At 42.8% G+C, this 24,642-nt stretch overlaps 1 protein-coding gene across 6 annotated transcripts in view; it reads right to left on the reverse strand.

Moving 5' to 3' along the window:
- HDAC4 (histone deacetylase 4) overlaps positions 1 to 24,642 on the reverse strand; it is a 130,156-nt gene that overhangs the window by 77,070 nt on the left and 28,444 nt on the right. For 3 of the 6 annotated variants that reach the window (XM_081015997.1, XM_081015999.1, XM_081015998.1), the window contains exons 3-4: positions 20,278 to 20,349; positions 233 to 310 (exon numbers count right to left, since the gene is read on the reverse strand). In XM_081015997.1, coding sequence (XP_080872123.1) covers positions 233 to 310; positions 20,278 to 20,349 — 150 coding nt within the window. Of the gene's footprint in view, positions 1 to 232; positions 311 to 20,277; positions 20,350 to 20,372; positions 20,428 to 24,642 lie in introns of all 6 variants that reach the window. The other 3 variants (XM_081016000.1, XM_081016001.1, XM_081016002.1) reach the window with 2 other exon arrangements.

The raw sequence follows: 24,642 nt of genomic DNA on the forward strand, positions 1-24,642 counted from the left end.
TATCTCCCGCTTGGACTACTGCAACACGCTCTATGTGGGGCTACTTTTGAAGGTGACCTGGAAACTACAATTAATGCAGAATGCGGCAGCTAGACTGGTGACTGGGAGTGGCCAATGACACCATATAACACCAGTCTTGAAAGACCCACATTGGCTCCCAGTACATTTCCGAGCACAATTCAAAGTGTTGGTGCTGACCTTTCAAGCCCTAAACGGCCTCAGCCCAGTATACCTGAAGGAGCGTCTCCATCCACATCATTCATCACAAACAATGAGGTCCAATGCCAAGGGCCATCTGGCGGTTCCCTCACTGCGAGAAGCGAAGTTACAGGGAATCAGGCAGAGGGCCTTCTCGGTAGTGGCACCCGCCCTGTGGAACACCCTCCCATCAGATGTCAAGGAAATAAACAACAAGACATCTGAAGGCAGCCCTGTTTAGGGAAGTTTTTAATGTTTGAAGTTTTATTCTATTTTTAATGTTCTGTTGAAAGCCCCCCCAGAGTGGCTGGGGAAACCCAGCCAGATAGGCGGGGTAGAAATAATAAATAAAATTATTATTATTATTATTATTATTATTATTATTATTACTATAGCTGGTTAGGCAGGCAAAGACAGATGCCAGCATCCGTATCACTAAGGCCACTTAGATTTATAACATCATATTTGGATCAAAATGTAATTCCAATAGCCACAGCTGTCCTTAAAATCTAACTCTGATCAGCCACATGAACAATGGCAAGGATGATGGGCGTTGCAGTTCAAAAACAACTGAATGTTAACTACCCTTGCTCAAGTCACTTAACCACAAAGAACCATTTAAGTTAGTAAGTTTAAAACAAAAACACTTTCGGAAGCTATTTTGGTGCTACCATACAGTGGTGCCTCGCAAGACGAAATTAATCCGTTCCGCGAGTCTCTTCGTCTAGCGGTTTTTTCGTCTTGCGAAGCAACCCTATTAGCGGCTTAGCGAATTAGCGCTATTAGCGGCTTAGCGGCTAAAAGGCTATTAGCGGCTTAGCGGCTTAGAAAAAGGGGGGGAGCGAAAAAAATCGCAAGACTCGCAAGACTTTTTCGTTTTGTGAAGCAAGCCCATAGGGAAATTCGTCTTGCGAAGCGCAATGAAAAACGGAAAACCCTTTCGTCTAGCGGGTTTTTCGTCTTGCGAGGCATTCGTCTTGCGGGGCACCACTGTATTTCAGTTATAAAGAATGAGAAAAGCAGAATATACTAGTCTTTCCTTCCTACAATGACTAGTAACTTACAATTTAACAAAAGCTCTCATGATAACTTCAATATATAACTATACAGATATTTTGAACATATGCAGATTAAATGTGAATGAATTGATCATTTAGAAGGTAGATAATAAAATTATGATGCTATTTAATTAATTTACAAGCCTTCCTTTGGGAGTCTTGTATATACCGTATTTTTTACTGATGTTAGCTGTTTTAGGAAACAATATTTGTCTGAAAAGCAGGATGTAAATAAATAAATAAGAACTGATTTGCAACAAGACAATGGACAGAAAGAAGCTTTGATTCCTGACATCTCTACCCCCAAGTCAGCGCTAGTCAAGAAGCATGATGCACAAGAAACAAGAAGTTGGACATGTCTGCATATAAGGATCAGAAATATTTTATTTTTATTATTTATTGAATTTATATGCCGCCCTATACCCGGAGGTCTCAGGGTGGTTCACAAAACAGCACAAAAGAGCCACATTTTAAAAGGGTATAGGATGTCAATCAAATCAACCAAAGACCTGCTTAAAAAGAAACATTTTTGCCTGATGCTTAAAGGTGTATGATGAAGGCGCCAGGCGAACTTCCCTGGGGAGAGAATTCCACAGACAGGGAGCCACTGCAGAGAAGGCCCGTTCTTGTGTTGCCACCCTCCGGACCTTTCAAGGAGGGACACGAAGGAGGGCCTCAGAATATGATTTCAGGGTCTGGGTAGGTTCATATGGAAATAGGAGATCCTTGAAGTATTGCGGTCCTGAGCCATTTAAGGCTTTACAGGTCAAAACCAGCACTTTGAATTGGGCCCGGAAACTAACTGGTAGCCACTGCAGTTGGACCAGGATCGGTGTAATATGCTCAAACCGTCTTCCTCCGGTGAGCAACCTGGCTGCTGAATTCTCCACCAGCTGAAATTTCCAAACCATCTTCAGAGGCAGCCCTAGGTATAACGCATTGCAGTATTCTAACCCTGAGGCTACCAGAGTGTAGACGCAGTTAGGCTATCCATGTCCAGAAAGGGACGTAGGTGGGCCACCAGCCGAAGCTGATGGAAGGCACTCCGGGCCCCTGAGGCCCCCTGAGCCTCAAGCGAAGCAAAGGATCCAGGAGGACCCCCAGGCTACGAACCTGCTCCTTCAGAGGAAGTGTAACCCCATCAAGAGCAGGCGACCTCCCAGCCATTTTCCTTGAAGCTTGTATCTATTTTATTCTGGGTTGTTTTATTTGATGTTTAATGTATTGTAAACCGCTTTGAGATCTTTTCTTTAAAATACAGAAATGAAATGAATAATAATAATAATATTTCTTTAAATTACACAATTTCTTTAAATTTATTATTTCTTTAAAATACAGAAATGAAATCACAGAATCATAGAGTTCAAAGAGACCCATGGGTCATCTTGTCCATGGGTAGGCAAACTAAGGCCCAGGGGCCGGATCCGGCCCAATCGCCTTCTCAATCCAGCCTGCAGATGGTCTGGGAATCAGCATGTTTTTACATGAGTAGAATGTGTGCTTTTATTTAAAATGCATCTCTGGGTTATTTGTGGGGCATAGGAATTCGTTCATCCCCCCCCCCCATATAGTCCAGCCCACCACATGGTCTGAAGGACGGTGGACTGGCCCACGGCTGAAAAATGTTGCTGACCCCTGTATTTGAAGATGGCTATCATATCTCCTCTCAGTCTCCTCTTTTCCAAGCTAGACACACCCAGCTCCTTCAACTGTTCCTCATAAGGCTTGGTTTCCAGACCCTTGATTGCTCCTCTGCACACATTCTAGCTTGTCAACATCCTTCTTCAATTGTGGTGCCCAGAATTGGACACCATATTCCAGGTGTGGTCTGACCAAGGCAGAAGAGAGTGGGACTATTACTTCCCTTGATCTGGACACTAGACTTCTGTTGACACAGCCTAGAATAGCAGTGACTTTTTTTGCTGCTGCATCATACTGTTGACTCATGATAAGCTTGTGGTCTACCAAGGCCTCTAGATCCTTTTCACATGTACTGCTAGTAAGCCAGGTGTCCCCCATCCTATATTTGTGCATCTGGTTCTTCCTGCCTAAGTGGAGAACCTTACATTTGTCCCTATTGAAATTCATTTTGTTAGCTTGGGCCCCGTTCTCCGATCTGTTAAAGTCATTTTGAATTCTGATTCTGTCTTCTACTGAATTAGCTACCCCTCCCAGTTTGGTGTCATCTGCAAATTTGATGAGCATCCCCTTAATTCCTTCATCCAAGTAGTTTATAAAGACATTGAACAACAACGGGGCCAGGACAGAAGCTTGTGGCACCCCACATGTCACTTTTTCCTAGGGTTATGAGGAACCACTAATGACCACTCTTTGGGTTTGGTCCACCAACCAGCTACAAATCCACCTTACAGTTACCTCATTTAACCCACATTTTACCAGCTTCCTCGCAAGATTATCATGGGGGACTCTGTCAAAAGCCTTACTGAAATCAAGATACATTATGTCCACACCATTCCCCTGATTCGCCAAGCTTGTTGCTCCATCCAAAAACAACAAAAAAAGAGATCAGACTGGTTTGTCATGACTTATTTTTGAGAAACCTATGCTGGGTCTTAATAATCACGAGGGCTGGTTAATATCTGATTTTCAACATTGTGATATATCACCATCTAAACATCACAATATTTTGATATATCACGATATCTGAAATAAGGCTGAAGCAATATAGAAGTGAATGTGGGAATGTCCTGGCAACTGCTAAAACCTATCAGTCTAATTCTAAAACTGATAAATTTTTACTTACTCTTAACATATTGTTACAACTCCTATGTTACAGTACTACTGTACCAAAGTTTAAATTATCACATTTTCTCTAAAATTTAAGCTGTAAAATTTAATCAGTAATATAGATATCAAAGGTGAGGTGAGAGAATGTTCCCTAAAAAATTAATTACATTACAAAATAAGTAAAAGGCCAATTCAGTGTCACTTTTAGTAATTCAAGTATAATTCACTATTGAGTATAAAAGGTAAATGACCCCTGGGCAGTTAAGTCCAGTCAAAGGCAACTATGGGGTGCAGCGCTCATCTCACTTCAGGCTGAAGAAGCCAGCGTTTGTCCACAGACAGCTTTCTGAGTCATGTGGCTAGCAGGACTAAACCGCTTCTGGTGCAACAGAACACCGTGACAGAAACCAGAGTGCACAGAAATGCTGTCTACCTTGCCGCTGCCGCAGTACCTATTTATCTACTTGCACTGGTATGTTTTTGAACTGCTAGGTTGGCAAAAGCTGGGACAGAGCAACGGGAGCTCACGCCGTCACACGGATTTGAACTGCCAACCTTGCAATCGGCAAGCCCAAGAGGCTCAGTGGTTTAGACGACATCCCACAACTCCAGTTATTTGATTGATAGTTAATTTTCTTTTCTAAACCAAGCCAAAGTAGAAAGAATGGAATGGATAATTTTTAACAGAAGAAAATACTTTTAAACAAATTTATATTTTTATTGCCAGGAAAAATTGCATTTCTTTTATAAACCAGGCCAAACCAGAAAGAATGGATAAAATTTTACAGGAAAAAAAAATATTAAATGAAATTTATAATTTTTTTGCAATGAAAATCTGCATTTCGGCATTCTCTGGCAATAGAGTTGTCATTTGTCTTCGAAGAACATTGCCAGCAGTGCTGAACCCACTTTCAGATGGCACACTTGTTCCGTTTTTGGATAGCCAAAAATTTCTTTGCAAGCACCTTCAACTTTGGGAAGGATGCCTCATATCAGAGGGCATTCGTCAATGTCCTCTGTTGGCCATATAGTCTGTGGGTTGCTTCTGCCCCAAAAGAAAGGCGCAGACAAAAAACACAGGGGGTCCCCCCTTTTATTCTGAGACGACTTGCAAGCCAACTTGGTATCCCTCCCCCTTGCAGCAGCATAGTGCAAGCAACTTGGAAGGGAAAAAGAGAGAGAGAGAGAGAGAGAGAGAGAGAGAGAGAGAGAGAGAGCGCACAGCTAAAAAAGAAGTTCCTTGGAAGGGCAGTGCCACAGAGAGAGAAGCTCATCACTGGAGCAAGGAAGGGAAAGGGTTAATACAGAGGAGGCAGGGGAGACTCTAGAGATGGTTTCTGAAAGATCTGTTTCTCAATCAGGCTGCTGTTTTTGCTCAACCTTTTGTAGCTATTTGTAGCAATAACCTGTTCTCAAAGAGGCAGCGGTTATTTGCAGCAGCCTGTTCTCAAAGAGACAGAGATTTTTAGAGGGTCATCTTTTCTCAACTTGTAGCTATTTGTAGCAATGGCAGGGGAGAGCTGACCAGTTCTCAAAGAGGCAGAAATTTTTACAGGCAGCTGTTTTTGCTCAGCCTATTGCAGCTACAGTCATACCTCGGGATGAATACGCTTTGGATTAGACAAATTCGGGTTGCGCTCCGCGGCGACCCAGAAGTAACGGAGCGCGTTACTTCCGGGTTTCGCCGCGCTCGCATGCACAGACCGTCAAAATGATGTCACACGCATGCGCAGAAGCGCCGAAACGTGACCCACACATGCGCAGACACGGGTTACGTTCGCTTCAGGATGCGAACGGGGCTCCGGAACGGATCCCGTTTGCATCCCGAGGTACCACTGTATTTCTAGTGATGATGGGGAGAGCTAACCTATTCTCAAAGATGTGGTGATTTTTGCAGCAGCCAGCTGGCAGGGAAGAGCTGACTAAGGCAGCGTTAGCAAGGGCTGACGGTGGAATTATCTGTTCTGGGACCTTTCCTGGTACTGATGTCAAGTTCACCTGTCAGTAGTTACCTGGGTCTTCATTTTCCCCCTTTTTGAAAATGGGGACATTTGCTCACCTCCAGTCTGCAGGGGCCTCACCTGTTTCCAAGAATTCTCAAAGATCATAGACAAAGGCTCTGACATTACATCCTCAAGCTCCTGTAGAACCCTTGGAGGCAGCTCCTCAGGCCCTGGAGATTTGAATTCATTTAAAGTAGCTAGCTAGGTGTTCCCATACTACCTCTTTTCCTATATTGAGCTGCAGCTCCCTCCTTACATCATTTATTCTGTTATCACCAGGCTGTACATCACCTTTCTTTTGAGTGAAGACAAAGGCAAAGTAGATGTTGAGTAGTTCCGCCTTCTCTTTGTCACTCAACAGCATTTCTCCATCTTTTCCACACAGAGGACCTACCACTTGCTTGTTCTTTCTCTTCCTTTGGACACAGCCAAAGAACCTTTATTATTATTATTTTCAACCTCTCTTGCAAGCCTGAGCTCATTCTGAGCTTTAGCCAGCCTGACTTTCCCGCTGCAACTGTAGGCTACTTGTGTATACTCCTCCTTTGTGATTTCCCCTTTCTTCCATTTCTTATACATGCCCTTCTTAACTCTCAGTTCCTCTGTTAAGCTCCTTTTACGGCCACACCTGTTTCCTTAGAAACAGTAGCACCTCGGCTTACGTTACCCTCGGGTAACGTAAACTTCGGGTTACAAAAGCAGCAAACCCAGAAGTCTTTCGCCGCATGCGCATGTGCAGAAGCGGTCCTTCCAGTTGCGGAAACCTCGGGATCCAACCGGAGCTCTGGAACGGATCCCGTCTGCAACCGGAGGTACCACTGTACACTTAAAAACATAAAACCAGAGTATTTTTGTATCATGGCCCCAGCCCACTGAAGAGAATGAGAGCCCATATCCTATTGATTTCACTTGGACTCACGCTTCACTCACCTTCTCTAGATTAGAGCTCAGAAGTGCCACGAAAGCTCCCCAATTTGAAAACAGATGTGTAGTTCATTCAACATGAAACTGCATTTTGTCATTTCCGAATTTCTATACTGATATAAAGAATCAGCAACTCAATGCTTCTCCATTAGCAAGCGTCTCAAATTTGCCCTGTAGAATGAGCCTTATTACACTGTGGCAGAGCCACCTCTGAAGAAAACCTACACATTTTACCTATTTAGTTGCTACAAATAATATCTACCTCAAATGCCTTCAGCATTAGACAAGCGTGCCAGCTGCAGAGCTCATCAACATCATTCCCATTCATTGTATTCACAGACTGGTGCGTCAAACATGACTCATACTACTTCAGTCACAAAAAACTATCAGACATGCCACAACTTCCAAACAGAAGCAATGAGTGCCTCTGACCCACAGTACTCTTCGGGAAACAATAAAACCTTCTCTACTTAATGAACATGTCAGCCAAACAGAAAAAGCCTGTATTGTCATGAATATTTTATGGTGAACTAGAAAATTGCTTTTAACAGCTATGTCTTCACAACATATTAGTATGATCAGATTCATGACGTCTACAAAAAAGTATACAAAGGCTATATTCAGAGTTTTAATGAGAAATGCCAAAGGCACAAATTAGGTTTAAATTATGAATAGGTTGTATTCTTGAAGTCCAGTCTTTTCAACACCACAAAAGAATATCATACAGATTTTCAATGGTTATGCTACTTTTTATTATAGATAGATCACTGTCTTAGTTATCATTTTAATACCAAGTTAAAACATGTATACTGAGAAATTAAATTTTTCCAAAGATTGCCTATGTAAAAAACGAACCTCCAAGACATTTTACTTATGACTATAAAGTGTAAAATGAAAATGTATTTTTAGTGAATTTGTTTTACATACGCACACACACACACACACACACACACACTGTTCACTCTGACAATGCTCATACATTTTTAAATCTAAACTTTTAAAATTATGGTCAAATAAAATATATTCCATCATACCTGTAACCCACTGTCTGCAAATAAGTATGTGTGTGTGAATTCACAATATATATTTTCCACCCTTAAAAAGGTGCTTAAAAAACACATTAAAATCCCAGCCAAAGAAATCAAGGCAACACTTGCAGATGCTCTGCTTGGGCAAAGGGGCTTTTAAAATCCACCTTCCAAACAGCAGCCTCTAGACAAGCCTCCTCCCAATAACACCCTCTTAGCTAGCAACCCATAAAGTACAGGGGACACTTGCTGGAAGGAAACCTTGCCCCTCCCTCTCTATGCGAGTGAAAGTGCTTTCTCCTTGCTAATGGTGGCAACACATGAAAGATTCAGCACTCCACTGCCCCACAGTTAACTCAATACACAATATGTGAGGAACACAACTATCTAACCAACATTTTGAATTTATTGCTATTTTAGTCTACCAGAAACCTAGTCTCTGAACTTGAACCCACCAACATAGTTTCTCACGTTATTTCCAGTGTGTATCAACGTGCAATGATCATCTTGAGTATCTTAAACTATTTCAGACACTAAAATCCTTGTACAAGAACTCAACATATATTTTACAAGTCCTTCAGAATTTTAGATCAAGTTAATGGCTGCCAAACAATATTTTCATTTGAGAAAAATGTAACATGTGATTTGGGTATGCCCAACGTATATCAAATGGAAATTATAATAAATTCAAAGGAACATTCAAACAAATGCTGTTAATTCTCAAGAATATATTAGCACAAAGCCACTTAAACAGACTAGCAATTCACTTAGAGGATGAACCCCCCAGAATCCATTTAAAAATTATCTCTAAAACTGTTCACTGAGCATCATTTTTCTTCTGCTCAATATTTGTCACAAATACATGCTTAACAGTGTTATTGCTTAGAAGATTGCACTGTATATGCATGGCACTCTATTCACAGTCCACACTTCAGTAAATGTCAAAATTTGCTGAAACACTAAGAGACAGTGAGATCATAGCTATTTATAGAAACAAGCTTCTGCAGTATCTGACTGCAGTGCCAAGATACAGGAATGATATTTTTATTGAAGCTGTAGTAGAACATACCTCAACATGGAATAATAGCAAGCTGTAGCTAACGATCACCAGATATTTGTCCATTCTGTTTTAAACGCCTTTTTAGTCACAAATAATTATAATATGTTGAACACTATGAAGCTAGACTAAGGATTCAAACCAGAAGATAAAAATCAAGCAGAACTTTAAAACGTAACGTATAAGTAATATGGTTTATATATTGCAAACCATATTCAAACTGGAAGTCCTTCACAGTAAGACACTAGGATGAGCTCAGCACAGACAATATGTGCTAGTCTTTCAACGCTGATAAGGCGATCTGGAACATGTTCCCAAGTTAGAATAATAGAACTACAGAATTGTAGAGTTGGAAGGGACCCCAGTATCAACGCAGGAATCTCAAATAAGCATCCATGACAGAGGGCCATCTAATCTCTGCTTAAAAACCTCCAATGTCTGCCACCTTTTGTGAGAGTCTGTTTCACAGTTGAACAGGTCTTAATGTCAGAAAATGCAGTCCTTTCTCCAAACTATGAGAATTTTCCCTGTGGTTTTTTTTTGGGGGGGGTGGAGGTGGGATAGGCAGAGAGGTAACCATGGTCAGGATTACATGTGCACCAAATTTATCTCCAAAAACAGAATCAGATGGAGAAATTCAAGTCCTAAAAGGGAGACACAATACAGTTCCTGCCTTCTGTAATAGGAATTCTGAGGTCTTAGATATATGTTAAATGTCCATAAGTGTACCAACCAAGCACGTACATAGATCAGCACAGGAAGACCGGCCTGGAACCATTTTTATTCCCAAACTGTCCCAAACTGACCAAATGCTTTCTCTGCAAGGTCAAAGGAAAATGGAAAAGCCTCCCTATTGTCTTTTCCTTCACAAATCCTGTCTTAAGGGTATGTCTGTGTTTGAATAGGGTGTGCGCCTGTGACATGGCCCAGGAACTAAGTATTTATCATTACAAAAGACTGGCCAGGCTCCCCAGGCAATCCAATCAAGTAACCTGCCAGACAGGAGATAAGCAAGGACAGGAGAAAAACAACATTCAAATTTTTGTTTTAGACCGCCTTTTCTGTGATGTAGGTATGATGTATCTGGGGGTGGTCTTAGGTTACACCCCTTCTGTGATGTATGTATGGTGTTTCTGGGGGTGGTCTTGATCTAGAGGGTGGCAATTTCAAAAGTCTTTATATGGCCTTGCGCGCCATTTTTCTGGGTTCCTCCTCCTCTCCTGCGGGTGAGGGGAGCACCCTGTTGCAACAGATCAATAAAGATCAAGCTTACTAGCTGCTTTGCTTCTCAATATTCTCTGGTTGGCCTCTGTTATTTTCTCCTACCAATAGGGAACCTATGTAAGGACACTATATGGGCTCTTGGATACCCCATAAGGGAAAAGGGGCAGGTTTTTGTTTACAGTACTTCCGATCAGGGTTACAAGATTGGGAGCACTATGCTTCATTCACATGTCATGCAAAAATGTGGTTTAGCACAATGAATGAACAGGAATGAGCCTCAGCAACCCTTAGGCTTCCACATTCCCCCACCCCACTCATGATGCTTTCGGAAGCTTTTGCTTTCAGTTTTGGTTAACCACAGCTTGCCATGCCATCCAGACCCAGAACAGTGCTTAAAATTAACTACAATGAATGGAATGGTTTGAAGTTGAACATTAACCAGTTTATCACTCCCACACTACCTCCAGCCACACACAAAGAGGAATCCAAAACCCCAAACCACAACCAAGAGCTGGTTCATGAATACATATACCGTATTTTTCGCCCCATAGGACGCACCGGCCCATAGGACGCACCTAGTTTTTTGGGGGGGAAATGAAGGGGGGGGAAATTATTTTTCCCCTAGGTACAGGGCTGGGGCGGGGGAAGCCCGAGCTTCCCCCAACCCCAGCCCCCAGAACAGGCTGCTATCTGCTAGCCGTGGGAGAGCCGCGCGGCTCTCCCACGGCTAGCAGAGCGCTGCGCGAAGCCCGAAGCTTGGGGCGTGCTGAGCTCAGCGCGCCCCAAGCGTCTGGGTGCCGGCAAGCTCTCCGCTAGCCGTGGGAGAGCTGCGTCTCCCACGGCTAGCGGATAGCTTCCTGAAGCCTGGAGAGCGAGAGGGGTCGGTGCACACCGACTCCCCTCGCTCTCCAGGCTTCAGCGAAAGCCTGCATTCGCCCCATAGGACGCACACACATTTCCCCTTCATTTTTGGAGGGGAAAAAGTGTGTCCTATAGGGCGAAAAATACGGTAAATCACTGTTTAGCATGGCATGCAGTTTAGAATGAACCCGAGCAAAGCCTCAGGCTTGTTTGCTCCCCTTTCTTTTGCTGCACAACTGGGAAAGTGACTTCTGGAATTTCATTCAATTTCCACAACCTCTTAGATCACACTTTAAAAACAAACTGGATGCTTGATTATACAAGCTTCATAACCCATGGTTTAACAATGACTTGCTGTGAAACAAACCAGTTTGCTTTAAACCATGCTCTCTGGCTCCTACAGAAAAAACACACCACGATTCATGAAGCATGAGAGTGCCAGGCTCCTGCCCCCCAAATGGCTTGTACAAAACCAGAGTGTGCTTTATAATAAATGTCTAGAGAAGGCTCTCAGCTATTGGCACACAGTAAATGAAGAGTAAGCCAGAACAGGCACCAGGCCACAAAGTCCTTTAAAGTAACAGTGTTCAGGTGGGGAGATGTTCCTTCTTTGGCTACTCTGTATGTACTATTGCCTATCCGCCAATACCAGACACAAAATAGTACCAAATGTGCCCTTTGGGGGCAACATTAAAAACATGGAGAGGCATATAAATTCTAGCTAGTTCCATGAATTGATTATCTAGAGCAGTGGTAAGCAATATACTGCCTTCCATATGTTCTGGACTACAACTTCCATCATTGCTAACCTTTGGCCATGATGATGGGAATTGTGCTCCAGAATACCTGGAAGGCCCTAGGTTGCCTATCCTTATCTAGATCCCTTACGGCCGGCTTTCAGAACTCAAATTGACTTGGAGGGTGACTTGCACAGGGAGACTGGGGAGGACATAAGGATTCCAACTGAGCGTTCTCAGTGGTGTTACCCCAGTTGTGGATTCCTCTTCTTAGCCCTCTTCTCCCTTCTGAGTAACCTTTCCTAATCTGGTTAAATCTCCCCCCCCCCCCACGTGATTCTCATTATGACTGACCCTATGCTGCTATTGCCTTTTTCCTAAGCTAACAGCAGTGGCAGGAGTGGTGAGAATTTTCCATTAGAGCTGTGAGAGTGGGAGGAAAGGTCTAACATTTCCCTCTCTGCAATTCCTCTTTTGCTGCTTAGTTGACTGGGGAACAGGTAAGCATAGTGGAAAACGAGGCTGGACTATGAAAATAAATTAATTTGTATCTGGAGGCCCCCCCATTTCCTGTGGATTAGTGGGAGGGTAGTCAGCAAAAACAAGACCTGGAGCTGACTGTGGCTCAGATCATCAGCTTCTTATAGCAAAATTCAAGCTTAAACTGAAGAAAGTAGGAAAAACCACTGGGCCGGTAAGATACAATCTAAATCAAATCCCTTATGAATACACAGTGGAAGTGAGGAACAGGTTTAAGGATTTAGATTTGCTGGACAGAGTGCCTGAAGAACTATGGATGGAGGCTCGCAACATTATACAGGAGGCAGCAACGAAAACCATCCCAATGAAAAGGAAATGCAAGAAAGCAAAGTGGCTGTCCAATGAGGCCTTACAAATAGCGGGGGAGAAAAGGCAAGCAAAATGCGAGGGAGATAGTGAAAGATACAGGAAATTGAATGCAGATTTCCAAAAAATAGCAAGGAGAGATAAGAAGGCCTTCTTAAACGAGCAATGCAAAGAAATAGAGGAAAACAACAGAATGGGAAGAACCAGAGATCTGTTCAAGAAAATTGGAGATATGAAAGGAACATTTCGTTCAAAGATTGCCATAATAAAGGACAAAAGTGGTAAGGACCTAACAGAAGCAGAAGACATCAAGAAGAGGTGGCAAGAATACACAGAGGAATTATACCAGAAAGATATGGATGTCTCGTACACCCCAGGTAGTGGGGTTGCTGACCTTGAGCCAGACATCCTGGAGAGTGAAGTCAAATGGGCCTTAGAAAGCACTGCAAATAACAAGGCCAGTGGAAGTGATGGTATTCCAGCTGAACTATTTAAAATTTTAAAAGATGATGCTGTTAAGGTGCTACACTCAATATGCCAGCAAGTTTGGAAAACTCAGCAGTGGCCAGAGGATTGGAGAAGATCAGTCTACATCCCAATCCCAAAGAAGGGCAGTGCCAAAGAATGCTCCAACTACCGCACAATTGCACTCATTTCACACGCTAGCAAGGTTATGCTTAAAATTCTACAAGGAAGGCTCAAGCAGTATGTGGACCGAGAACTCCCAGAAGTGCAAGCTGGATTTAGAAGAGGCAGAGGAACCAGAGACAAAATTGCAAACATGCGCTGGATTATGGAGAAAGCTAGAGAGTTCCAGAAAGACATCTACTTCTGCTTCATTGACTATGCAAAAGCCTTTGACTGTGTCGACCACAGCAAACTATGGCAAGTTCTTAAAGAAATGGGAGTGCCTGATCACCTCATCTGTCTCCTGAGAAATCTCTATGTGGGACAAGAAGCTACAGTTAGAACTGGATATGGAACAACTGATTGGTTCAAAATTGGGAAAGGAGTACGGCAAGGCTGTATATTGTCTCCCTGGTTATTTAACTTATATGCAGAATTCATCATGCGAAAGGCTAGGCTGGATGAATCCCTAGCCAGAATTAAGATTGCTGGAAGAAATATCAACAACCTCAGATATGCAGATGACACAACCTTGATGGCAGAAAGTGAGGAGGAATTAAAGAACCTTTTAATGAGGGTGAAAGAGGAGAGCGCAAAATATGGTCTGAAGCTCAACATCAAAAAAACGAAGATAATGGCCACTGGTCCCATCACATCCTGGCAAATAGAAGGAGAAGAAATGGAGGCAGTGAGAGATTTTACTTTCTTGGGCTCCATGATCACTGCAGATGGTGACAGCAGCCACGAAATTAAGAGACGCCTGCTTCTTGGAAGGAAAGCAATGACAAACCTAGACAGCATCTTAAAAAGTAGAGACATCACCTTGCCAACAAAGGTCCGTATAGTAAAAGCTATGGTTTTCCCAGTAGTGATGTATGGAAGTGAGAGCTGGACTATAAAGAAGGCTGATCGCCGAAGAATTGATGCTTTTGAATTATGGTGCTGGAGGAGACTCTTGAGAGTCCCATGGACTGCAAGAAGATCAAACCTCTCCATTCTGAAGGAAATCAGCCCTGAGTGCTCACTGGAAGGACAGATCCTGAAGCTGAGGCTCCAATACTTTGGCTACCTCATGAGAAGAGAAGACTCCCTGGAAAAGACCCTGATGTTGGGAAAGATGGAGGGCACAAGGAGAAGGGGACGACAGAGGACGAGATGGTTGGATAGTGTCTTCGAAGCTACATACATGAGTCTGACCAAACTGCGGGAGGCAGTGGAAGACAGAAGTGCCTGGCGTGCTCTGGTCCATGGGGTCACGAAGAGTCGGACATGACTAAACGATTAAACAACAACAAATTTTGTGGGCCATGTAACATTAAGCAGTGGGCCAGTGTTGGCCAGGGGAGTGGGGTGAACTGCACACTTCTGAATGAATCATAGAATCATAGAATCATAGAATCATAGAGTTGGAAGAGACCACAAGGGCCATCGAGTCCAACCCCCTGCCAAGCAGGAAACACCATCAGAGCACTCCTGACATATGGTTGTCAAGCCTCTGCTTAAAGACCTCCAAAGAAGGAGACTCCACCACACTCCTTGGCAGCAAATTCCACTGTCGAACAGCTCTTACTGTCAGGAAGTTCTTCCTAATGTTTAGGTGGAATCTTCTTTCTTGTAGTTTGGATCCATTGCTCCGTGTCCGCTTCTCTGGAGCAGCAGAAAACAACCTTTCTCCCTCCTCTATGTGACATCCTTTTATATATTTGAACATGGCTATCATATCACCCCTTAACCTCCTCTTCTCCAGGCTAAACATGCCCAGCTCCCTTAGCCGTTCCTCATAAGGCATCGTTTCCAGGCCTTTGACCATTTTGGTTGCCCTCCTCTGGACACGTTCCAGTTTGTCAATGTCCTTCTTGAACTGTGGTGCCCAGAACTGGACACAGTACTCCAGGTGAGGTCTGACCAGAGCAGAATACAGTGGCACTATTACTTCCCTTGATCTAGATGCTATACTCCTATTGATGCAGCCCAGAATTGCATTGGCTTTTTTAGCTGCTGCGTCACACTGTTGGCTCATGTCAAGTTGGTGGTCAACCAAGACTCCTAGATCCTTTTCACATGTACTGCTCTCAAGCCAGGTGTCACCCATCTTGTATTTGTGCCTCTCATTTTTTTTGCCCAAGTGCAATACTTTACATTTCTCCCTGTTAAAATTCATCTTGTTTGTTTTGGCCCAGTTCTCTAATCTGTCAAGGTCGTTTTGAAGTGTGATCCTGTCCTCTGGGGTGTTAGCCACCCCTCCCAATTTGGTGTCATCTGCAAATTTGATCAGGATGCCCTTGAGTCCATCATACAAGTCGTTGATAAAGATGTTGAATAAAACCGGGCCCAAGACAGAACCCTGTGGCACCCCACTAGTCACTCTTCTCCAGGATGAAGAGGAACCATTGATGAGCACCCTTTGGGTTCGGTCAGTCAGCCAGTTACAAATCCACTGAGTGGTAGCATAGTCAAGACCACATTTTACCAGCTTCTTTACAAGAATATCATGAGGCACCTTGTCAAATGCCTTGCTGAAATCAAGGTAGGCTACATCCACTGTGTTCCCTTCATCTACCAGGCTTGTAATTCTGTCAAAAAACGAGATCAGGTTAGTCTGACATGACTTATTTTTCAGAAATCCATGCTGACTATTGGTGATCACAGCATTCCTTTCTAGGTGCTCACAGACTGTTTGCTTAATGATCTGCTCCAGAATCTTCCCTGGTATTGATGTCAGACTGACTGGGCGGTAATTATTTGGGTCCTCTCTTTTCCCCTTTTTGAAAATAGGGACAACATTTGCCCTCCTCCAGTCTGCCGGGACTTCGCCTGTTCTCCAGGAATTCTCAAAGATGACTGCCAGTGGTTCTGAGATCACATCTGCCAGTTCTTTTAATACTCTTGGATGCAGTTCATCTGGCCCTGGAGACTTGAATACATCTAAACTAGCCAAGTATTCTTGTACTATCTCCTTAGTTATTCTGGGCTGTGTTTCCTTTGCTGAATCATTTGCTCCAAATTCTTCAGGTCGGGCATTGTTTTCTTTATCGGAGAAGACTGAGGCAAAGAAGGCATTGAGGAGTTCAGCCCTTTCTGTGTCCCCTGTTTGCATTTCACCATCTTCTCCTCTGAGTGACCCCACTGTTTCTTTGTTCTTCCTTTTGCTACGAACATACCCATAAAAGCCTTTTTTGTTGCTTTTAACCTCTCTAGCAAGCCTGAGTTCATTCTGTGCTTTAGCTTTTCTGACTTTGTGTCTACACGTGCTGGCTATTTGTTTGAATTCCTCTTTGGTGGTTTCCCCCCTTTTCCATTTTTTGTACACATCCTTTTTTAATCTTAACTCAGTTAAAAGTTCTTTAGATAGCCACCCTGGCTTCTTTAGGCACCTTCCATGTTTCTGTCTCATTGGTATTGCCTGACGTTGTGCTTTTAGTATCTCCCTCTTAACAAACTCCCAGCCATCATGAACTCCCTTTCTTTTTAGTATTACTGTCCATGGGATCTCACCCAGCACTTCCCTAAGTTTTATGAAGTCAGCTTTCTTAAAGTCAAGAAATTGAGTCCTAGTATGCTTGGCTGCTCCTTTCCGCTGTATAGTAAACTTCAGAAGAGCATGATCACTCGCGCCTAATGATCCTTCAACTTCTACCCCACTAACCAGGTCATCCACATTGGTTAGGACCAGATCTAAAATGGCTGTTCCTCTTGTTGCTTCTCCCACTTTCTGGACAATGAAGTTGTCTGCAAGGCCAGTGAGGAATCTGTTTGACCTTATGCTCTTGGCTGAGTTTGACATCCAACAAATATCCGGGTAATTGAAGTCCCCCATTACTACTATCTCCCTTCCTTTTGCATGCTTGGCCATCTGTTCCAGGAAGGCATCATCTATGTCCTCCGTTTGGCTTGGGGATCTATAGTAAACTCCCACAATGAGGTCACTGTTATTCTTCTCTCCCTTAATTTTGACCCAAATGCTCTCACTTTGGCTTTGAGGTTCTAAATCTTGGATCTCTTCACAGGTATACACATCCCTGACATATAACGCCACTCCTCCTCCTTTCTTGTCTGGTCTGTTTCTCTGAAATAGATTGTATCCCCCCATTATTACATTCCAATCGTGGGACTTATCCCACCAGGTTTCAGTGATGCCTATTATGTCATATTTAGTTTGCTGTACCAAGAGCTCAAGCTCATCTTGTTTATTTCCCATGCTTTGCGCATTAGTGTACAGACATTGAAATCCATTAATCATTCCCCCGTGTCTCTTATTTAAGGATTTTTTCCTCCCACCACTAGGTCTGTGTGCTGCTTGCTCCATTTGGTCTATGACATTTGGATGATCATCTTCATCAATTGATAGACTCCTACCTTCAGGAGCACTGTCTCCCTCCCCCACATTAGTCAGTTTAAAGCCCTCCTGATGAGGTTTCTGAGATTTTTGGCAAAAACATTTCTCCCAACCGTTGTGAGGTGCAGCCCATCGCTTGCCAGAAGTCCATCTTCAAGAAACTGCAGTCCGTGATCTAAGAATCCAAACCGTTCCTGTTTACACCATTTGCGAAGCCAGCTGTTCACTTCCACTATTTTCCCCTCTCTCCCTGGGCCACGTCGTTCAACTGGGAGGACAGATGAGATCACAATTTGTGCATTTAATTGCTTCAATTTCCTGCCCAGAGCCTCGTAGTCTCTTTTGATCTTCTGGAGGCTATTGCTTGCAGTGTCATTGGTTCCCACATGAACCAAGAGGAAGGGGTATTTGTCAGTGGGTTTTATGATTCCTTGCAGTCGTTCAGTTACATCTTGGATCTTAGCCCCGGGGAGACAGCACACTTCCCGAGACATCTTGTCAGGCCCACAGATCACTGCTTCTGTTCCCCTCAGTAGGGAATCCCCTATCACCACTACACGCCTCCTCTTAGGTTTGGTCGGGGTTCTTCCGTGAGCTGTCCGCTCCAAGGTCGCCTGCACATTCCCTGAGGACTGACTTTGCTGCTCGTCTTCATATTCCTGATCGACTGTAATGAGGGAGAGATCCTCAAATGGAGTCTGCTCTTCGTCTTCCATGCTAGGGGAGAGGACCTCAAAGCGATTGTGTATTTCTAAACAATCAGAGCGAACCCTGGGCCTCCTACTTCTTTGAGTCACGTTTCTCCATATATCTGGCTCCTGTGTTGGTGAACTAGCGTCCTTCTCAGGGGAGTCCCCTGTCTCCTCCTTGGTGGAGACGGTGTGCTCTGTTGCTTCCAAGAAGAGCTCCAGCTCTCTAATTCTTTGGAGCGTAGCTACACGTTTCTCCAGTTGCTGGACTTTGTCTTTTAAGAGGGCAATCAACATGCAATTGCTGCAGGTAAAGCTGCCTGCAACCTTTGGCAAAATGGCAAACATTGCGCAGGAACCGCAGGCAACTGCAGCTGTTCCCTCCCCCTCCATCTTGAGAACGTGTCGTTGGGGGTGGCTACAGCGGTCCTCCATCATAAAAAGCGTGAAGACAGGAAAAATAACTCCCCCCACAAAAAAACCTAGGTCTCCCCCAACAAACGTTTGAGACTAGCTCCCCTAAATCTAAAAGATGGATCAAACTGCGCGCGCCGCTAAAAAACACACACACACACAAGAAAACCCTTTTTGCTCCTTCTTCAACTGCTTCAACTGCTGCCCTGCAAACTCTGATAAGCTCCTGAGAAATAGAAAAAAATAGAAATAGAAATAGAAATAGAAAAAAAATGTTATGTATCTTGGAGACTACGTGTACAGATCAGAATATGTGCATCCTACCTGGAGAACCAATGGAATGCAGGCAAGGTATGTATATTTCCAAGGCCTGTGGGAGATTATTAATAATGGCTGGAGAATGCAGAAAAGTTAGTCAATATATGCACATTCCCCAATGCCTGATGAAGACCAAGAAATGACCAGGAGATGTACACAATTCCCCGGGTTATGGACACATTCTCTATAAGGCTAGGAGAATTTGCAGCGACCACTTGTTATACACATTAGCAACATTAGCAACTTAACACACATATGAAATTCCCCTTAACATACATATGTAATTATGCTTCCTTTCCCCACAGATGTGCAAACACAAAGAAATGTTCAATAAATCTGTATACAGAGTATGAGAGTTGTATATGTGTGTGGATGTGACAGAGTGATGGAGATTGATAATATTTATACAATCAACTCAGTATTCAAAAACCTGGCCATCCTTTTAGTTACCAAATATCATTCCATCCTATTTTCCTATACAAATTAATTATAGGTTAGTACCAATCAATAGCATCACATATAATCAAGCAGATTACAATGATAACATATATATAACAACTGCAGCATAGCCCAAGATTATAAATACAACCATTATCTCAGTACTATTTTAATTAGCTTGAATAAATTCTGCAATTAATATCTAACCCATATCTATTCCATTCTAGCTCATAATATTCTTTCTTTACCATGTTATTCAAATAACCTAACACCACAAATAGATCTAATGATATTATATAACTTAATATTACCTATAATGGATAGTTAACCTTTTTCCAAAAAAAGTTAATTTCTGTCATATCTACGCATTCCAAAGAATAATCACCATTTCATAAACCCAGGGACAGGCATATAAAGAAATCAGCCCTAACAGACAGAAAGGACCCATATTTACACAGATGAGGCATCAACATAAAACTCAAAGGCTGATATAAAAATTAGTAAAACAACAACAACAATCTTTATTACGGTCCAGAGACCCAACAAAAATTAGTAAAACTGTTTGGCCTCAGCTTTGCTTTGTTTACTTCCTTCAATATCCTTCCCGTTTCCATTGTTAAGTATTATTTTTCCATAGTTGACATTAAATATTACAAATAATCTATGCTCCAAATGATTCCAAAAGTATCAAGTTACAGATCTCCCACCCCTTACAGAATGTTATGTATACTTCTCACATATGGCATAATAATAAACAGCTTTATCGCTTACCAGAACTTGGCATATGGTTTACTCTGGCTGGATTTAACAATTCTACTGGCTGGTCCCTGCCAGAAAGTCCATCTGAAAAAAAGAGAGAAACCCACCTAGTGTTAGTAGCTCCAGCAGGTTAAAGTTCACCAGAGGGACTGAAGACATGACCTGATGAAAAAATAGAGGCAAAGAAACTGAGCTACGATTCTCAATATATGTATATATATATATAGTTTTCAGTTATAAGTACAATTTACATTACAATATATTTTGTTTCCGTATTCAACTGTATTGAACTAAATTTTATGTAAGAACATGGTTGTTTTTACACAGTGTGTTTATATTACTGGCATTTTGTACCTTGCATTTAAATTGTAAGCAACTGTCGTAGCCTATGATACCTAATACAATACAAATTGATCATTCTAACAGTTTGGTTAAGTTATTGGTAAATGATTTGCAGAAACTTTATTAAGTTCATACTTAATAACAAGTTGCAGAAGAAGCTATTACAGAGTTACCGGTAATAAAAACACACTGCACAAAGTAATGAACAATTCTGAGAATTTTGGGTTCCTTTTTATTAAGTGCATGAAATCAAACTACAATCTGGAATTGTTTGGGGGCTTTTTGCTGCTGTTATAATACAAAATACAGATTGTAGAATATTTATATATATTTTTTTCTTAAAAACCCTTATTGTATATTAAACAGTCCAATATAGGAATTAAATTAAATTGTAAAAAAAGACAAAATAAGTTTTTCAACACACAACTGAGGTTTCAAGAAGACAATGTTTTAGGAAAGGTTTACTTTAAATGGTATAAGCAGAAATTCATGCTGTCAAAGCACTTTCCTGATTATAATTTTTCTGGGCCACTGTGCCCCTGGGTCAGGAGCTGCCACGGCCGGCCACCACAGCTAAGAAAAGTGGAGGGCAGCATTGCTACAACTCTCCTCTCTCTGCCCCCGGGGGGTCAGGCTGGACACAGCTGGCAGCGTTGGGCCGATGAGGGAGCCTGTTGTTGGAGGCACCTGGTCATGCCCCCTCAAAAAATATGCCCGAGGCCACAGTCCCCACAGCTCCCACACACGCTACGCCATTGACCCACGTCATGCTGATCTTTTCGGGATGCTGAAGAGATCAGTGTAAAGTCGGCTTTCCAAGAAGGTCCTGCCCATCAGCTGGCATCACTAGTAACATAAGCAAGTGGGCATGGTTTGGAGGAATGGCTTTACAGGCCAAACTGGACCCCCCCCCAGTGGGCCCAGACTGGCCCACATGCCAGAAGTTCCCACCTACAATGTGTAGCCATAGCCATACGCAATTTCCTCAGGAATGAAAAGTTATTTCCAGCTGCTACCACTATCTGATCATCCAGATATAAAGCTGAATCTAGCAGCACCCCTAAGCTGATTTTTCAAGTTGAGTACATCCCCCTTCAACTCCTAATCCACAGCCTCCCTCCCTCCTGACCAGGAATACATCTGTCTTGTACTGAGCTTCACAATGAGAACCTTGAAGCACCAGTTCAGAACCCCATTTTATCACATCTCACATTTAATTTAGTAAAGAAAAACATCACATTGGGTCTAACTAGAGAGGAATAAGTTATATCACTGTAGCTGAAAATGATACTCCCCAACTTAAAAAGGTAGAGAAAAAGACAGCAAATACAACATTCTGAAGGCAAATCACATTTCTATTTCTACAGTCATTGGCCAGGAGTGTACAGTGCAGACTAGAACAGTGCAGGTCATAGAACATTGAGAGATAAATTTGGCAATTGTGAGGTAAAATGTCAGAATAGTTCTTATTCAGTAGCTATTATGCTGTGCTCTCTTTGAAAAAGATTTGACTATCTCAAGTTACTAATGGCTTCAATGACCCACTAAAGAAAAAAGAACTCTGCTAGTGGCCAGCCAGAAGAGAAGGGACCCTTCCTCCAGTCGCTAGACTTGGCCAGCAAGATACAAAACATTACACGGCAACCACCTACAATTCCCAGCGACAAAGAATAATTCGGAAGAACAGAACAAGGAAAACTGAAGTAAAAGGCAAAGAGGACAGGATAAAATGGGGGTTCACTGAGGCTATGCTTCTTATATAGAAGGGAAGTCAAACTTTCTGTTTATGGTTAGCTGAACTTTCTGGTTCTCCTGCAGCAGAGCATACATTTCCATTCCACCTTAAGGAACGGACATGGGATTGTTACGTCTCACATGTCTGTTTACATTCCAACACAGTATATGCTGGGAACTTCCATTGTGTGTATAGCTTTTGCTTTTACCTCTTCTCTCTGAGATGACATGAGAGAGAGACATGTTTCTTTGTCCTGATTTATGATTAATAAATCTGTAGTTGTAGTATGCTTCCACAAGCCTCACACCTATTCTGTATGCGTAGTTCGATCTGCTGATAGTGTGCTGTGGCTCAGAAGCCCGGGTCGCTGATTTACGTCAGAGCAGAGGCGATGGTCTTCATAGTGGCACGGCTGGAAGGAGTCGGCCGAGCTGGGGCTAGCCAGCTGGCCCTCCCGGCCATCTGCATGCCAACAATGTCCATCTGCATGCCGACAATGTCCACTGAGGGCAGGAGAACCCCTATTCACAGAACTTGTTGCAAGATCCTCCTGCCAAAGGATACTTCCACCAAAGCAGAGATTGGGTGGCCACCTGCCATGGGTGCTTTAGCCGAAATTCCTGCATTGCTGATTGGACTAGATGATCCCTGGGTCCCTTCCAACTGTACAATTCTATGATTTTCTGTACCTTGCTTTTGAGCACTGTGTATTTTGCAGTGATTTGGTGTGAAATCATCACAAATTATAATCAGGCAAAAGTTTCCTATTTTTCTCTGAGAGAGCATTTTCAGTCATTTTGGATTGTCATCTCCCACCAGTAGGAGGCAGGGCCTGACTATGAGGAGTCGTCTTTGTGTTGGCCTCCCCAGTTCTCCTTTAAGTGCACCTTACTTTTAAAATTCTTTCTACCTACCTACCTACCTACCTATCATTCATTCATTCATTTCTAGTTGTTTATTCTCTCCCCCCACCCCCCATCCCAAGGAAGACTAGGATTCACGTGGATGGCGATCTCAGGATATCTAAAGTTCCAGCCTCTCCACTTTTCAGACTGAATGGATGGGTTAACTGAAAGGAGGAAGCTGTTGCTTTCTCCTGCCTTTTTGCCTTCTCCTTTATGTTTTCTATGAAAACATATTTATCCACCTTGGAGAATTCATTAAATGTGGTGGGGTGAAATCACAAGGCCACTCTACATATGTCCTGTAAGAGGATGTGGATGTGACCACCCCTCTATTATAATTACAAATTAAATTTTGATACCTCCCTTCATCTGAGGATCACAGGGCAGTTTACAATTTAAAGACAAAAATACATACCACAGTAACAAACAAAAATAATAACTCACTCCCCCCACACACATGATTGTGGGCATGATTCCCTATTGAACATCAATTTTACTCAAAGCCTGAGGACTATGTGGTCTGGGTGAACACCACCACATTCCCTCCAAAAGGCCAGAAACCCCAGCAATCTAACCTGCCTGGACAGGAGGATAGGAGAATTTTGTATGTGTGTTTGTTCATGTTGACTTGCTGTGTGTGTGCAACAAATATTTAGTCCTGCAGGAAGGGTGCCATTTACAGAAAACAATGAGAACTGGCTTGTAGCAGGTCATCTCTTGTGAACGCAGAAATGTAAAAAGCCACACAGTTGTGAATACAGCCAAAAAGTCATGTGAGGAATTAAACACGGTACTGTACTATGTTGATCCTTCCATCCCGGCAAGCATATCAGCTTCCCAGACAGAACAATCCCCCCCCCTTCCCCCATACACTGTTCTCAGGGGCACATGAGGTGGGAAGCCTCCATTGTGGAAGCAGAAGTCATCTGAATCCTGCTCCGTGGGACTGAGGTTGAGTAAGGAAGAATAGAAGCCTTGATAATAATTAAGAAGTACTACTTTTCTATAAGCAATACTTAACAGTACACCTGCCCCAGATCTGTACTTGCAACACCACCAATACACACAAAGAACTTGTTTTCATCACATCCATGCCAGACTGCATGATTACTTCTGTAACCTTTCCTTCCTCTGTCCTGAAAGTGATGGCTTCATTTACTATTACTATTTATTAAATTTGTATACTGCCCTTCATCCAAAGATCACAACATAAAAATACAAAGTAATTCATGGATGTGGTGAGCATGTTGCCTCAAAACAGAAGGAGTGTGCTTTCTTTATCCAAGATACTCATTGCCTTTCAGCTCAACTGCTGAGCAGACATTGGAACAGTGGCTTTCTAAAGGCAATTAAATATGAGGGAAAGCGCATCCAGGCATGTAGAGCAGATGCCCT

The sequence above is a fragment of the Podarcis pityusensis genome, assembly GCF_964106645.2.
Source record: "Podarcis pityusensis genome assembly, chromosome: 1".
Taxonomy (NCBI): Eukaryota; Metazoa; Chordata; class Lepidosauria; order Squamata; family Lacertidae; genus Podarcis; species Podarcis pityusensis.